Consider the following 15,924-nt stretch of genomic DNA (forward strand, 5'->3'; position numbering starts at 1 on the left):
TTTGATAAGAGTCAACTGGTCAGCATTTTCAGTTGACAGGTGAATGTGCTTATCAGTTATTATGCCCCCAGCAGCACTAAATACATGCTATGACAAAACCCTGGCGGCGGGGCAGGCCAGCACCTTAAAGGCGTAGAGCGCCAGTTCGTGCCATGTGTCCAGCTTCGACACCCAATAGTTGTAAGGCACACAGGGATCACTGAGGACGCTGACACAGTCTGCTACGTACTCCTTCACTATCTTCCAAAATGTTTCCCTCCTTGTGAAACTAGGCCGCGCATCAGGTTGAGGGTGCTGGTGGGGTTTCCTAAAACTGTCCCAGGCCTTGGAGAGTGTTGCCCTGCCTCTGTTGGAACTTCTGTGTGTTCCCCTCATCTCCCCTTCTCGGTTGGCCAAGAAACTACGTACTTTGCAGCCAGCGTTGTCAGCTGGACATTTTTGGAGCAATTTTTTCACAAGGACCTTCTGGTATTACACCATTTTCCTCATCCTCTCCACCACAGGAATGAGAGATGAGAAGTTCTCTTTGTAGCGGGGGTTGAGAAGGGTGAACAACCAGTAATCGGTGTTGGGGTGAGGGTCACGGGAAAGGCAGCTGAACATAAAGTCAGCCATGTGTGCCAGAGTCCCAACAGACAAGACTTCGCTGTCTTCATCAGGAGGATGACTCTCAATCTCCTCATCCTCTTCCTCCTCTTCTACCAATCCACGTTGAACAGATGGAATAATACTTCAATTCATACTACCCTGTTTAGCGGAGGCAACCGTCTCCTGATGTCACGACTATGTTCATGGCCGTGACTCCTGGAACCGCATTCAGTTGCCTGTGGTCTTGTCTTGTTGTCAATCACAGGTTGAAGGCTGTAGTATGTTGCCTCATCTGTGGTTGCCTCTGGCAACATAATGTATGTGGCAGTTTAGCAGCCTGAGCTGGTGCTGAGCAGCTTGCTGCAATGTGCATGCGGTTGCACCTGGCAACCTATCTTTGTTAGGTGTGTCTTTTGTATGTCTGGTGTGCACAGGGTTTTAGTTATGTGTGCACTTTCTCCTTTAAGTGGCTGTCTTCCCTTCCCTGGTGTGAGAAGGGTTAATTCCCTTCTGTGTGTGTGAACACTGGGTGTGTCTGTGTGGGTGTGGCTACTTGGGCTATAAAGCCTCAGTGGAGACCTGAAGCTGAGGGGTACTCCAGCCTTGTTTGTAAGCTGGAGGCACCCTCCTGGTTTATACCATCAGCCAGTGTGGGCCACCCTTGTGGTCATAAACTTATGTTAGACATTATTGTTTCTTTTATATTATATGTCTAGTGGTGTCTCTATTTTTTTGCAGTGTATGGTCCTGGGTTCCTGTCTGATGTGTGGTGTGTGCTGTATCCATCTATGTGGTTGTGGACTGCAGCACTTGTGCACAGGTTCCAGGCTGTGTGTTTGTGGCAGGTAGGTGTGACTAGTTTCAACTACCTGCCATTGCCATATGTCTGTATATGTTTCCCTTCTCCTTTATAGAATGGCCAGTGAGACTCCTGTTGCTCCTTGTCTAGGAGGAACAGGTCGTCTTACCCTGCTCCTAGTCCAGGGCCACCCTGAGGGCTAGTAGGAATTACAGGTTCCAGTGTATGAGCCCTCCCACCATCAGGGTCGGCTCATACGGCTAGGAGACAGGGTCAGAATTAGGGATGTGATAGGAGGTGACCGGCTCCCTGATTCCTGTCCTGGCCTAACAGCTATACTTCAGAGAGACATCGCACGGCTGAGGGTTTCCCCCTTTCTCAGCCGTGATAGTATGACCACAATGGCTCCTCACGTGGCGTAACCTTTGGAAGAGGGTGCAGCATGCATCGCCATATGTTTGTGGGGTGCATGCGCGTTCTCCGGAGGGAGAGCGTTTTGGGGGTTTCACCGCTGACGGCGCGGTGAGTGGCTTTTCCCCGTCATTCCTTCACCGTTGTCTGTCTTGGCGTCCCCTTACCTTTTTTCTCTGCACGGTTGTTTGTTTGGTGTGCGGTTGCACATCTTCGAAAGAGGGTGCAGCATGCAGCGCCATCTGCCTTTGGCCTGCATGCGCATTCTCCAGAGGGAGAGCGTTTTGGGGATCACCGTTAACGGCACGGTTGGTGGCTTATTTCACGCCACCTTACCTTCCGTGTCCGTGTTGGTGATCCCTCGTCCCTCTCCATGTTCCTATCTCTGGTCGTCTGCTGGCAGCATTTCATTTGTGTTCCAGCTGCGTGCTGGTTAGGAGTGTCTGCTGGCAGCGACTGGAGTGGGGACGTGAGTGGAGAGTGGACACAGTGTTAGTGCGCTCTCCCCGGGCTGTTTCTTTGCTGGTCTCCGGTTCCTGTGTGTTGCTCCGGAGCCTGGCAGTCGGCTCCTGGTTCCTGTGTGTTGCTCCAGGGGCCGGCAGCAGTCCTGGGGAGACGCGCATAATATGACACTGATTCCCCTTCTCCTATCCCCTTGTATGGGTCCCTCTCTGGTTTTCCTTATTTTTTTTTGGTGGGGGGGCTTTGAGGGGTGGGAGTGTCACGACCATATTCATGGCCGTGACTTCTGGAACTGCATGCAGTTGCCTGCGGTCTTGTCTTGTTGTCAATCACAGGTTGAGGGCTGTACTATGTTGCCTCACCTGTGGTTGCCGCTGGCAACATAATGTATGTGGCAGTTTAGCAGCCTGAGCTGGTGCTGGGCAGCTTGCTGCAATGTGCATGCGGTTGCACCTGGCAACCTATCTTTGTTAGGTGTGTCTTTTGTATGTCTGGTGTGCACAGGGTTTTAGTTATGTGTGCACTTTCTCCTTTAAGTGGCTGTCTTCCCTTCCCTGGTGTGAGAAGGGTTAATTCCCTTCTGTGTGTGTGAACACTGGGTGTGTCTGTGTGGGTGTGGCTACTTGGGCTATAAAGCCTCAGTGATGACCTGAAGCTGAGGGGTACTCCAGCCTTGTTTGTAAGCTGGAGGCACCCTCCTGGTTTATACCATCAGCCAGTGTGGGCCACCCTTGTGGTCATAAACTTATGTTAGACATTATTGTTTCTTTTATATTATATGTCTAGTTGTGTCTCTATTTTTATTGCAGCGTATGGTCCTGGGTTCCTGTCTGATGTGTGGTGTGTGCTGTGTCCATGTGGTTGTGGACTGCAGCACTTGTGCACGGGTTCCAGGCTGTGTGTCTGTGGCAGGTAGGTGTGACTAGTTTCAACTACCTGCCATTGCCATATGTCTGTATATGTTTCCCTTCTCCTTTATAGCTTGGCCATTGAGACTCCTGTTGCTCCGTGTCTGGGAGGAACAGGTCGTCTTACCCTGCTCCTAGTCCAGGGCCACCCTGAGGGCTAGTAGGAATTACAGGTTCCAGTGTATGAGCCCTCCCACCATCAGGATCGGTTCATACGGCTAGGAGACAGGGTCAGAATTAGGGATGTGATAGGAGGTGACCGGCTCCCTGATTCCTGTCCTGGCCTAACAGCTATACTTCAGAGAGGCATCGCACGGCTGAGTGTTTCCCCCATTCTCAGCCGTGATACCTGATCCTCCTCCTCCTCATCATCATCATCCAATTCGCGCTGAGAAGACGAATTGAGGGGGGTCTGGCTATCACCCTGTGTACTTTCTTCCTTCATTTCCACCTCTTCCACATGCAAAGCGTCAGCCTTAATTGTGAGCAGCGAGCAGTGAGTAGACACAGAATTGGTATGGTTACACTGATAATAGCGTTATCGCCGCTCACCATCTGTTTCGAACTCCTCAAAGTTGCATAAAACCTCACAGAGGTCAGACATCAATGCCCACTCGTCGCTTGTGAAAAGCGGAAGCTGACTGGAAAGGCAATGACCATGTTGTAGCTGGTATTCCACTAGTGCCCTATGCTCCTCACAAAGCCTGGCCAGCACGTGCTCACGTTGCACAAGAGTCGGTGAGCTGGCAATTGCAAGCACTGCTGCAGCATTGCCAGACCGGCAGAAGCTGTCTATGACTTGCGGAAGTGGGCACATAGGCGGCGCACCTTCACCAGTAGCTCAGGCAAATTGGGGTAGGTTTTGAGAAACCGCTGAACCACTAGGTTGAACACGTGGGCTAGGCATGGTATGTGTGCGAGCTTGCTGATCTCCAAAGCCGCCACCAAGTTACGGCCATTATCAGACACAACCATGCCTGGTTGTAGGTTGAGTGGTGAGAGCCACAGCTCAGTCTGGTCCCTTATCCCCTGCCACAGCTCTGCGGTGGTGTGCTGTTTGTCACCTAAGCAGATAAGTTTAAGCATGCCTTTTGCCGATTCCCCACTGCAGTGCTACACTGCTTCCAGCTACTGACTGATGTCTGACTGGTGCTGCAAAATGATAATTCAGAGGTGGAAGTGGAGGAGGCGGAGAAGGAGAATGGGGGGCTGCAGCCACTAACGTAGGTGGCGGCGGAAACCTTGATGGAAGTAGAGCCTGCAATCCTTGGCATCGGTAGCATCTGTGCCATCCAAGGGTACGACGCGCTCCCGGCCTCCATAATGTTCACCCCGTGTGCAGTCAGGGAAATGTAGTGTCCCAGGCCAAAAGCACTTGTCCATGTGTCAGTCGTTAAGTGGACCTTCCTAATAACTGCGTTGGTCAGGGCACAGGTGATGTTACGGGACACATGCTGGTGTAAGGCTGAGACTGCACACAGTAAAAAATATTGGAGACTGGGGACAGATTACCACAGGACAGCTGCTGCCATCAGGCTGCGGAAAGCCTCAGTGTCCATAAGCCTAAATGGCAACATTTCTAGGGCCAGCAATTTGGAAAGGTGCGCATTTAGTGCTATGGTCTGTGGGTGGGTGGCTGGGTATTTGCACTTTCGTTCAAAGGCCTCTTCTACTTACTCTCTCTGGTCATCCTCCTGACTTGTTGACCTAACAACAACCTCAGTTATTGACTACTGGGTCTTATCCTCATCATCTTGAGACACTAATTGCGGTTGACTTATTGGCAACTGTGTCTCATCATCATCATCCACCTCGTGAAACACTAATTGCCATTCCCCACCGTCATCTTCTTCTGACTGTGGATGCTACAGAGTTTGAGAATCAGGGAACAAGATCTCTTCATGTCCCTCTTCATTCGGGCTTGGCAAAAGGCCCAAATTAAGGAATGACGATGAAAACAGCTCCTCGGAATATCACTTGTTTGCAAAGACTCTCCATGGTGGGTGCAAGGAGTATCAGGGTGAGGATTCTGTTGACCAGACTCTTGGCTACTGAGACTGGACTTGGTGGAAGACAGGGTGGTGCTTGACCGACTGGAAGCATTATCTGCTGCAATCCAACCGACCACCTGGTCGCACTGGTCTGACTTCGAGAGTGGTGTCCTGCGCCGCCCTGCAAACTGGGACATGAAGCTACATATCGTGGATGAGTGTGTTTCTTGTGCTTTGCACCCTGGGCCCCGGCCTCTGCATACACCATCAGCAGCATGGCTACTTCCCAGTCCCTTACTGCTCGCCTTGCGCATATTAAATGGTATATATGCTTGCAAGTATGCCACACGTACAGTAGCACAGGTTTTGCAAGTGTATGCACAAATAAAGTACACAGAATGTCACCAATATTTTTAGGATGCGCACACATTAAACAGGAGGTATAGTGCAGGTAATGTCGCTGTCACCACCGCCTAATAAAAAATTACACTGAATGTCAATGATTTTTCAGATGGGCAAACGTTATTCAGGAGATATAGCGCAGGTAATGTCGCTGCCACCAGCAGCAACAAAATTAGACTGAATTTTACTGATATTTCGGATACTCAAACGTTATACAAGAGATGTAGCGAAGGTAATGTAACTGTCCGCAGCAGACACCGTCTACAGAAAAAGTACACTGGATGTCACAGATATTTTTAGGCTGCGCACACGTTACACAGGAGATGTAGCGCAGATAATGTAGCTGTCACCAGCGGCGAAAAAAATTACACTGAATGTCACTGATATTTCGGATGCAATAACATTATACTGGAGATGTAGCGCAGGTAATGTCGCTGCCACTAGCAGCAAAAAAATTTGACTGAATGTCACTGATCTTTCGTATACGCAAACGTTATACAGGAGATGTTGCGCAGGTAATGTAACTGTCCGCAGCGGACACCGTCTACAGAAAAACTACACTGGATGTTACAGATATTTTTAGGCTGTGTACCTGTTACACAGGAGACGTAGCGCAGATAATGTCGCTGCCTGCAGCGGCCAAACAATTGCAAGCTATTTAGCGCAGGTTGCACTAAAAATATAGATTGCTGCAAGATACAACAATAGTCCTTAAAAGGTATTTTGGGTCTCTAACAAGTTTTATCAATTTAGAGCTATTTAACTCTCTACACTATCTCTCCCTTCTGCTCTCCAGCTCTCCCTGACTAAGACTGAGGCGAACACTCAGCTATATAGCACCTGATGACGCGTTCCGGCCAGCCATTTACTGTAATGCCAGTAGCCAACATGGCTACGGCATTACAGTGAATGGAAGTACTTACCTGCACATATATTTAACCTTTATTTATAAAATAATCAAAAATTTACCAAAAATTTGGAAACATTTTCTGAATTAGAATTTTTCTACTTTTAAAGCAGATAGCAATTCCTCATAAAATAGTTAGCAATGAACATTTCCCATATGTCTGCTTTATGTTGGCATCATTTTGTAAATTTCCTTTTATTTTTTTAGTATGCTAGAAGGCTCAGAAGTGTAGAAGCCATATTTCAAATTTTCTTTTTTTTCTCAAATTTTTTTTAAGCACCAATTCAGTTATAAAGTGATTTTAAGGGGCTTACCTAATGGAAACCACCCATAAATGACCCCATTTTAGAAACTACACCCCTTAAATTATTTAAAACTAATGTTACAAACTTTGTTAACCCTTGAGGTGTTCCACAATAATTAAAGGAAAATTGAGGTGAAATTTCAAAATTTAACTTTTTTGGTAAATTTTTTATATTAGTCATTTTGCAACAAAGCACGGATTAACAGCAAAATAAACCTCAATATATATTACTCTGATTCTGCAGTTTACAGAAGTACCCCATATGTGGCGGTAAACAGCCCTATGGGCAAGTGGCAGTGGTTAGAAGGAAAGGAGCGCCATATGGATTTTAGAGGCAGGTTTCGCTAGAATGGTTTTTAGGCACCATTTTGTATTTGAAGAGACCCTGACGGAAAACCTAAAAAAGCACCATTTCAGTCCGTTATACTGTACAATGTATCTGACACACTTCGTCATAAATTAAGCGCATTGTTTGTGCCTTTTTTATGTCAGAAAGCTGGCTTGGGAGAAATGATAAATTTCACCCAATGGGTTATCACATTTGGTGCTGCTTGTATATAAAATCTAAGGGGCACATTTATTAAAACCAGTGTTTTTAGATCCTCCGTGACTTCTAAATGTAAGACAGCTTCCTAGTTGTCTTACATTTAGATGTCTTACATTTAGATATGTTTCTACACCTCCCAGTCTGTCCCTTCCCTAACCATGCCACTCCGACAATTTTAGACCTGGCATGAGTGGGCAGAAGTTGCATTATAGGCGTATTTCAGCTTAATAAATGACCCCCTAAGTATATAAAGGAACTTTCTGCCTGAGGAGGTGGTGATGGTGCATTCACTATTTCTGGAGTCTAATAATATTACAGGTTATAGTTATTAGATTTCTGGAAAGGTCCTTGATCCAGGGAGTTATTCTGATTGCCTGATTGGAGTCGGGAACAATTTTTCCCCTTAAAATAAGGAAAATTGGCTTATATCTCACAGTTTTGTTGCCTTCCTCTGGATCAACTTTCAGGATAACAGGCTGAACTGGATGGACAGATGTCTTTTTTCAGCCTTACAAACTATGTTACTATGTAAAAGTAAATTATTGAACACAGTGGATGAAATCTGATGTAATGGCTGTAACACAGTTTTTTTTTTCCTTTTTGATAGGTACCAGTCAAGGGATTGTGTATTTTTTACCAGTTTCCCTTCTCCTCAAGTCTTCAACGCATGACTGTTATTACTAGAACAATAGGAGAAACTAAATGCTTGGTTTTTATGAAAGGAGCTCCAGAGGTGATAGTTCAATTTTGCAGGAAAGAAACAGGTATTTTTGAAAAAGACAACTTATGTAAACTCACATATACTTTGAAACTCCAGAATAGCTAAAAATGCTTTAAATCATATAATTTCGGAACATACAAAACAAATGACAAGATGTATTAATGCACACTGAATGTAATTATTAATGACTCCTTACGTTGTCCAGACAATTCTATGTGATTTTCTTTCCATGTACAGTGCCAGGCAATTTTTCTTGCATCCTCGACCACTATACAATGCAAGGTTTTCGTGTCATTGGCATTGCTTATAAGGATTTCAAATCAAATGACGATATTAATTATGTAGAGAGCTTAAAAAGGTAAGTGGATTGAAGTGACTTATGTATGCAGTCTTTATGTTTATTTTTTCTATAAGTTTGGCTGTTTGTGCTGCAGATATACAATTTGGGGAATAGCTATGGGCCCTGATGCAAGAGTTCAGCTTGGGCCCCTCTTCCCTCAATGCTTTGTGGCAAAGGTCAGGGGTGCATCTAGCCTTTCTGCTGCCTGAGGCAAAAAGTGAAGCAGCTTGCCCCCCCCCATACCAAATTCTCAACCAAACCCCTTCCCTCCAGTCCTACTGTTCAAGACATACTTGGTAAATATTACATACAGGGCTACAAAATATACAGGATAATACAGTGCCACATACCTCTTAGAGTGACGTCTCCTCCATCCCGCCACCTCCACAACTGTGGCCACTGTACTGCCCAATACTATACTGCAGAAACAGTCCCCCTGAAAATACTAATACCACACAGATGGTGCCTCCTTCAATAATTATTGGCACACTGTGCTCTAAACAAATAACTGTTCCCAGCAAATAGTGTACATAACACTAATAGCATAAACATAATATCCCCCAAAAATAATTGTGCTAAACTGATACTGTGCCAAGGTGCCCCCCCCCCCACAGTAATTGTGCTCCTCAAAGTGCCACCAATAGCAATACCTATACTTATCAGCCAAAGTTCATAGTGTTAATAGCGCCCTAATAGTAATAATTCCCCCATTGTGCACATACTAGAAATCATGTTCCCCATGGTGCCTCAGTGTAAATAATTATTCTTATAATGAGTGCCAGAAAAACATGCCCCCTAATGTGCACCAGTACAAAAAAATACACCCTTATAATATGTGCCAGTAGAAAAAATACACCCTTATCTTTCAGATTACACCCCCATATAAAATCCTCAGATCCGAACCCCATATCAGACCCCCATATCACACCTTAGGTCAGACCCCCATATCAGATCCTCAGACCCCCATATCATACCCCCATCAGACAGTCAGACCTCCAATTCAGATCTCAGGTCATACCTCCATATCAGATCCTGAGACTCCCATATCAGATCAGATACACGATTCTCAGACCTCCATATCAGAGCTAAGATCAGAGTCAGACTCCAATATCAGACCTCAAATCAGAGTCAGACCCCCATATCAGACCTCAGATCAGAGTCAGACCCCATATCAGACCAAAAATAAATAAATACATATACTTACCTCTCCTGCTCCACCACTGCTCTCCACATCTGGCGTCCTCTCCTGTAGTTCTCACTCCCTGGACTGCACTGTCACTTGACTGCATACAATGTCATGTCATAGTGTATGCAGTACAGGACACAGCAGCGCAGCCTGGAGAAGACAAAGTAGGAGGGGTGAGTACAGCTCTAACAACGATTCACTCCCCGCTCCTCCTGCATACTAGTGAGCTCTTCCATAATGGAAGCTCTCACTAGTATTCACTTTATAAAATGCACTGTATCTTATAAAGTGAAAAATACAGCAATTAGCAGTGCACTTTTGGCAAGGGGGGCCCTGTGGACGCCCCAGGCTTAGGGGCCTGGTCGCAATTGCAACCGATACAACCCCTATAGCTACACCACTGTACACAATATACAATATATGCTTTTATGTTTAGCAGCAGAGCCTACAACAAATCTGTGCTTGGCTTTCCTTCCTCTGTGAGGTCCAAAGGTAACCATCTGTAAATACACAGCATAACCTGGCTATAAACATGAGATGAGTTTTTTTTAAAGGGGTTCTCTGGGACTAAAATACTGATTATCTATCCTCAGGATAGGTCATCAATATCTGACTGTACAGGTCCAACTCTAGGCACCTTCTCTGATCAGCTGCTTGATGCTGTTACTGAAGTGCTGCAGCCCCTTCCTAGGCCAATGATGTCACGTTCATCAGTCACATGGCCTAGACGCAGTTTAGTCCCATTCAAGTGAATAGGCCTGGGCTGCAATACCAAGCACAGCCAGAATGCAAATTAGCAGAATCTGCCTTGTTTTTCAACTGAAACACTATTTGCATGTCTTTCCCATATGCCCATGTTTATGCAAATGAGTTTACATGATAAAACAGTATAAAAAGGTTATTGAATATAAATGTTAGGACAATTAGAAAACTGAATATTTTTATGCAACCCTCCTAAGCAGTGAGAGAAGAGTTAGCAGGCATAAAAAAAAATATTAAAATTTTTGTCACCCTAATGATAATGATCTAGATGCGCAGTTCCCCAAGCCATCCAACAAAATCAAGCAACTTTGAGCCTTACTGGCTCTCAGTCAGATGAGAGCTGGTCTTGAATGTCTCATTGCACACAAGGCTGCCATTGTAAGGTATGCTGACTGTACCTGTCTCATGGATAGGTTGTTGGCTTGCACATACCCGGCTTTTGGCATACAGCCTTTGTGTGATTGTCTATTGTATGTTATAAGTAATGATTTATTCAAATAATATAGCATCTATAAAAAAAAATATATTAATGATAGGTAGGAAAATACTTATAATGGAAATTTATTAATGATAGGTAAAATAATAACTATAAAAAAAGAAGGTATGGATGATAGGATAATAAGGATAAAGAGAAGCTATACAAGCTATATATAAATAAAAAAAAGATTATAGGTTTATCTATGTGATAAAAAAAATCTAGAATATTGACAATTACGAACATATAGCACTATATTCTAAAACTTCGTGAATTCTCAAAGTGCTGATATTCTCGATAAAAATTTGCAATTAGAATATTTGCGCTCAACACTAGTAGAGAACTGGCAATCAGATGCTGCAGGAACAGATTTTCTTTTTTTTGTTTTAATGGCCCATCATTTCACAATTTTACTATGAACTGTTAACTTCCAGTGCAAAAAAACTAGAATAGATTCAAGATTGATTTGAACAGTGAGTTGCATGAAATATCAATACATTTTTTAATAACTGATAATCGTGAGGTTTGGTCTAAATGCTCTCAAACAGGGCAGAGAAATCACCTGACAGGTTAATTTTAAGCCTTTGCTTTTTAACATTCTACGTTAGATATACAGTAGATCTACAATGTAAGGGCTCATTCACACGGCCATATCTGTTTTTGCAGACAGCAAATTGCGGATCCGCATACAGGCTGTGTGCGTTCCCCATTTTTTGCATCAGAACGTCCTTTAACATGATAGAACTGCCTATTCTTGTCCTTAAACATGGACAACAATAGGACATGTTCTATCTTTTTTGCGGGGCAGCGGAACAAAGTGCAGATGCAGAAAGCACATGGTGTGCTGTCCACATCTTTTGCGGCCCCATTGAAATTAATGTGTCTGCATCTGATGCGGACAGAAAAATATGGTCGTGTAAATGGGCCTTTAGAAAGATAGTTATTTGAATAAGCAGGAACATGTTTTTTTTAGCTCCTTGAATGGTATGACATTTTAAAAATACACTACATTCCATCAAATACAGTTCACTGTGAATCATCTCAGGTATTTTTTCAAGTTATTTCTTCTTTGTATAAGTAAACACTTTACATTGAGTTCATGTCACGTCATAGCTGTCTGGTATTACACATAGTTTTTAAAAAATGCACCAAAAAGTATTGCAAAAAACACAATAAAAATGTGTTTTTAAAGTGATCCTTTTTTTTTGGACCGGTTAAACATGTTTAATCCATGTGTTTCACCTGCAAAAATTGCATAGGCAATTATCACATTGATTGAACACATGCTTTTTTATGTATTTTTTAACCACTTTCCGTCCGCCCATAGGATATAAACGTCCTATGGGTGGATCTCTATTTCTGAAAGCACGTTTTAAAACGTCAGTTCAGAAAGTGCAGCTGCACGCTAATCGTGCAGCTGCTGATCGGGTTGCCCGCTGTCAGTGACAGCAGGGCAACCCAGAGAGAAGGCAGGGACAGTGCCCAGGTGTCCCTGCCTTCTGGATCGCTGCATACACAGCGCTCACCGGGACCGGAGAGTGCAGGAGCTGTGTGAGGTCTTTCAGAGACCTCGATCAGCCCTGCTCTGAGGCTGTACAGCGCAGAATTATGCTGTACAGCCTCTCTGGGGGGTGCATTTCTTCTGTAACTGGGGCTACTATGTCAGCCCCAGTTACAGGAGAAATCAACAGTGAAAAAAAAAAGAAAAAGTGAAGCAAATGTCCCCCAGAGGTCTTGTATGACCTTATGGGGGACGAAAAGTGTAAAAAAAATAAAAATAGAATAAAGGGTTGAAAAAATAAAAATAAAAAAAGTTTCACATGTAAAAAAAAAAAAGTCCCCAAGTAAGGAATAAAAAAAAAATGTTAAAAATAGAAAAAAATTAAATAAAATAGACATATTTGGTATTGCCGCATCCGTAAAAACCAGCTCTATAAAATTATCACATGAGCTAACCCCTCAGATGAACACTGTAAAAAAAAAAAAAAAATGTCAAAACAAGCAAAAGGTGCAACACCAAGTGATCAAAAACGTGCATGTCCCACAAAATGGTACCAATAAAACCGTCACCTCATCCCGCAGAAAATGAGCCCCTACATAAGAAAATCTCTCAAAAAATAAAAAAACTATAGCTCTCAGAACATGGACACATTAAAACATAATTTTTTTGTTTCAAAAATGCTATTATTGTGTAAAACTTTAATAAATTAGAAAAAGTATACATATTAGGTATCGCCACGTCCGTAACAATCTGCTCTATAAAAATGTCACTTGACTGAACCCCTCAGGTGAACGCTGTAAAAATAAATAAATAGAAACTGTGCTAAAACAACCAATTTTTTGGTCACCTTGCCCCATAAAGTGTTATAATGAATGATCAAAAAATCATATGTACCCAAAAATAGTACTAATAAAACTGGCACCTTATCCCCTAGTTTCCAAAATGGGGTCACTTCTTGGGAGTTTCTACTGTAAGGGTGCATCAGGGGGCTTCAAATGGGACATGGACATGGAGTTCCTTTTCTTCTGCGCCCTGCCGTGTGCCCATACAGCAGTTTATGACCACATGTGGGGTGTTTCTGTAAACCGCAGAATCTGGGTAATAAATATTGAGTTATGTTTGGCTGTTAACCATCGATGTGTTAAAGAAAAAATTTGATTAAAATGGAAAATCTGCCAAAAAAGTGAAATTTAAAGATTTGATCTCCATTTTCCTTTAATTCTTGTGGAACGTATAAAGGGTTAACAAAGTTTGTAAAATCGGTTTTGAATACCTTGAGGGGTGTAGTTTCTACAATGGGGTCATTTATGGGGGTATCCACTATGTAGGCCCCACAAAGTGACTTCAGACCTGAACTGGTCCTTAAAAAGTGGGTTTTGGCAATTTTCTTAAAAATTTTAAGAATTGCTTCTAAACTTCTAAGCCTTCTAACGTCCTAAAAAAATAAAATGACATTTCCAAAATGATGCCAACATAAAGTAGACATATGGGGAATGTTAAGTAATAAATATTTTATGAGGTATCACTTTCTGTTTTAAAAGCAGAGAAATTGAAATTTAGAAAATTGCGAATTTTTCAAATTTTTGGGTAAATTTGGGATTTTTTCATAAATAAAGGTGAAATATTTTGACTCAAATTTATGACTATCATGAAGTACAATATGTCACGAGAAAACAATCTCTGAATGACTTGGATAAATAAAGGCGTTCCAAAGTTATTACCACATAAAGTGAGATATGTCAGTTTTGCAAAATTAGGCCTGGTCAGGAAGGGGGCAAATGGCCCAGATGGGAAGTGGTTAAAAATAACTTGTAAACCCAACATTATAGAAAACTGTTCCTCATTAGGTAAGAATATATTTTAATGACTGTATGCTTACAGAGGTTGCCCGGGTTTTTTATTTTTTTTTAGATTTGGCCCCAGCCAGCAATATGTTTGAAGAAGTCCATACTCACCTGCTGCTCACTACTTTTAAGTTATGGCTCCTGGGTTCTCTTCACTGTTTTTCTGGTCACTATCTGTCAATTTCTGCACAAACTAGGTCATGTGCGGAGATGCAGCCAATGACTTTCTAGTCATTGGCTTCAGCAGCACATGTGACCCAATCTGTAAAGAAGTTGACAGACAGAGTCTGGTAGACCAGTGAAAAAAGCCAGCGAGCTGTTATTGAGCAGCTTGGAGAAGGTGAGTAGGGTGCCACCGACTGAGGGAGACAGGGAAAACTTATATAAAGAGAAAAACCTGGGCAACCTATTAATGGTTCTTACCGCTGCACCATGTTAACAGGGTATGTCTATTCTATTAGCCAAAACAGCACAAAAATATTGTACCACATTGGCTAAAAGAAGCAATCAAAGAATACAGCAGACACGTACAGTCAGGTCCATAAATATTGGAACATCAACACAATTCTAACATTTTTGGCTCTATACACCACCACAATGGATTTGAAATAAAACGAACAAGATGTGCTTTAACTGCAGACTGTCAGCTTTAATTTGAGGGTATTTACATCCAAATCATGTGAACGGTGTAGGAATTACAACAGTTTGCATATGTGCCTCCCACTTGTTAAGGGACTAAAAGTAATGGGACATAATAATAATCATAAATCAAACTTTCACTTTTTAATACTTGGCTGCAAATCCTTTGCAGTCAATGACAGCCTGAAGTCTGGAACGCATAGACATCACCAGACGCTGGATTTCATCCCTGGTGATGCTCTGCCAGGCCTCTACTGCAACTTTCTTCAGTTCCTGCTTGTTCTTGGGGCATTTTCCCTTCAGTTTTGTCTTCAGCAAGTGAAATGCATGCTTAATCGGATTCAGGTCACGTGATTGACTTGGCCATTGCATAACATTCCACTTCTTTCCCTTAAAAAACTATTTTTGGTTGCTTTTGCAGTATGCTTTGAGTCATTGTCCATCTTCACTGTGAAGCGCCGTCCAATGAGTTCTGAAGCATTTGGCTGAATATGAGCAGATAATATTGCCCGAAACACTTCAGAATTCATCCTGCTGATTTTGTCAGCAGTCACATCATCAATAAATACAAGAGAACCAGTTCCACTGCAGCCATACATGCCCACGCCATGACACTACCACCAACATGCTTCACTGATGAGGTGGTATGCTTAGGATCATGAGCAGTTTCTTTCCTTTGCCATACTCTTCTCTTCCCATCATTCTGGTACAAGTTGATCTTGGTCTCATCTGTCAATAGGATGTTGTTCCAGAATTGTGAAGGCTTTTTTAGATGTCGTTGGGAAACTCTAATCTGGCCTTCCTGTTTTTGAGGCTCACCAATGGTTTACATCCTGTGGTGAACCCTCTGTATTCACTCTGGTGAAGTCTTCTCTTGATTGTTGACTTTGACACACATACACCTACCTCCTGGAGAGTGTTCTTGATCTGGCCAACTGTTGTGAAGGGTGTTTTCTTCACCAGGGAAAGAATTCTTCGGTCATCCACCACAGTTGTTTTCCGTAGTCTTCTGGGTCTTTTGGTGTTGCTGAGCTCACCGGTGCGTTCCTTCTTTTTAAGAATGTTCCAAACAGTTGTTTTGGCCGCGCCTAATGTTTTTGCTATCTCTCTGATGGGTTTGTTTTGTTTTTTCAGCCT

General features: G+C 43.1%; 1 protein-coding gene across 3 annotated transcripts in view; it reads left to right on the forward strand.

Moving 5' to 3' along the window:
- LOC120997970 (probable cation-transporting ATPase 13A5) overlaps positions 1 to 15,924 on the forward strand; it is a 284,487-nt gene that overhangs the window by 177,629 nt on the left and 90,934 nt on the right. For all 3 annotated transcript variants that reach the window (XM_040428355.1, XM_040428356.1, XM_040428357.1), the window contains 2 exons: positions 7,927 to 8,083; positions 8,278 to 8,398. In XM_040428355.1, coding sequence (XP_040284289.1) covers positions 7,927 to 8,083; positions 8,278 to 8,398 — 278 coding nt within the window. The remainder of the gene's footprint in view (positions 1 to 7,926; positions 8,084 to 8,277; positions 8,399 to 15,924) is intronic.

Source organism: Bufo bufo, chromosome 4 (genome assembly GCF_905171765.1).
Source record: "Bufo bufo chromosome 4, aBufBuf1.1, whole genome shotgun sequence".
Classification (NCBI taxonomy): Eukaryota; Metazoa; Chordata; class Amphibia; order Anura; family Bufonidae; genus Bufo; species Bufo bufo.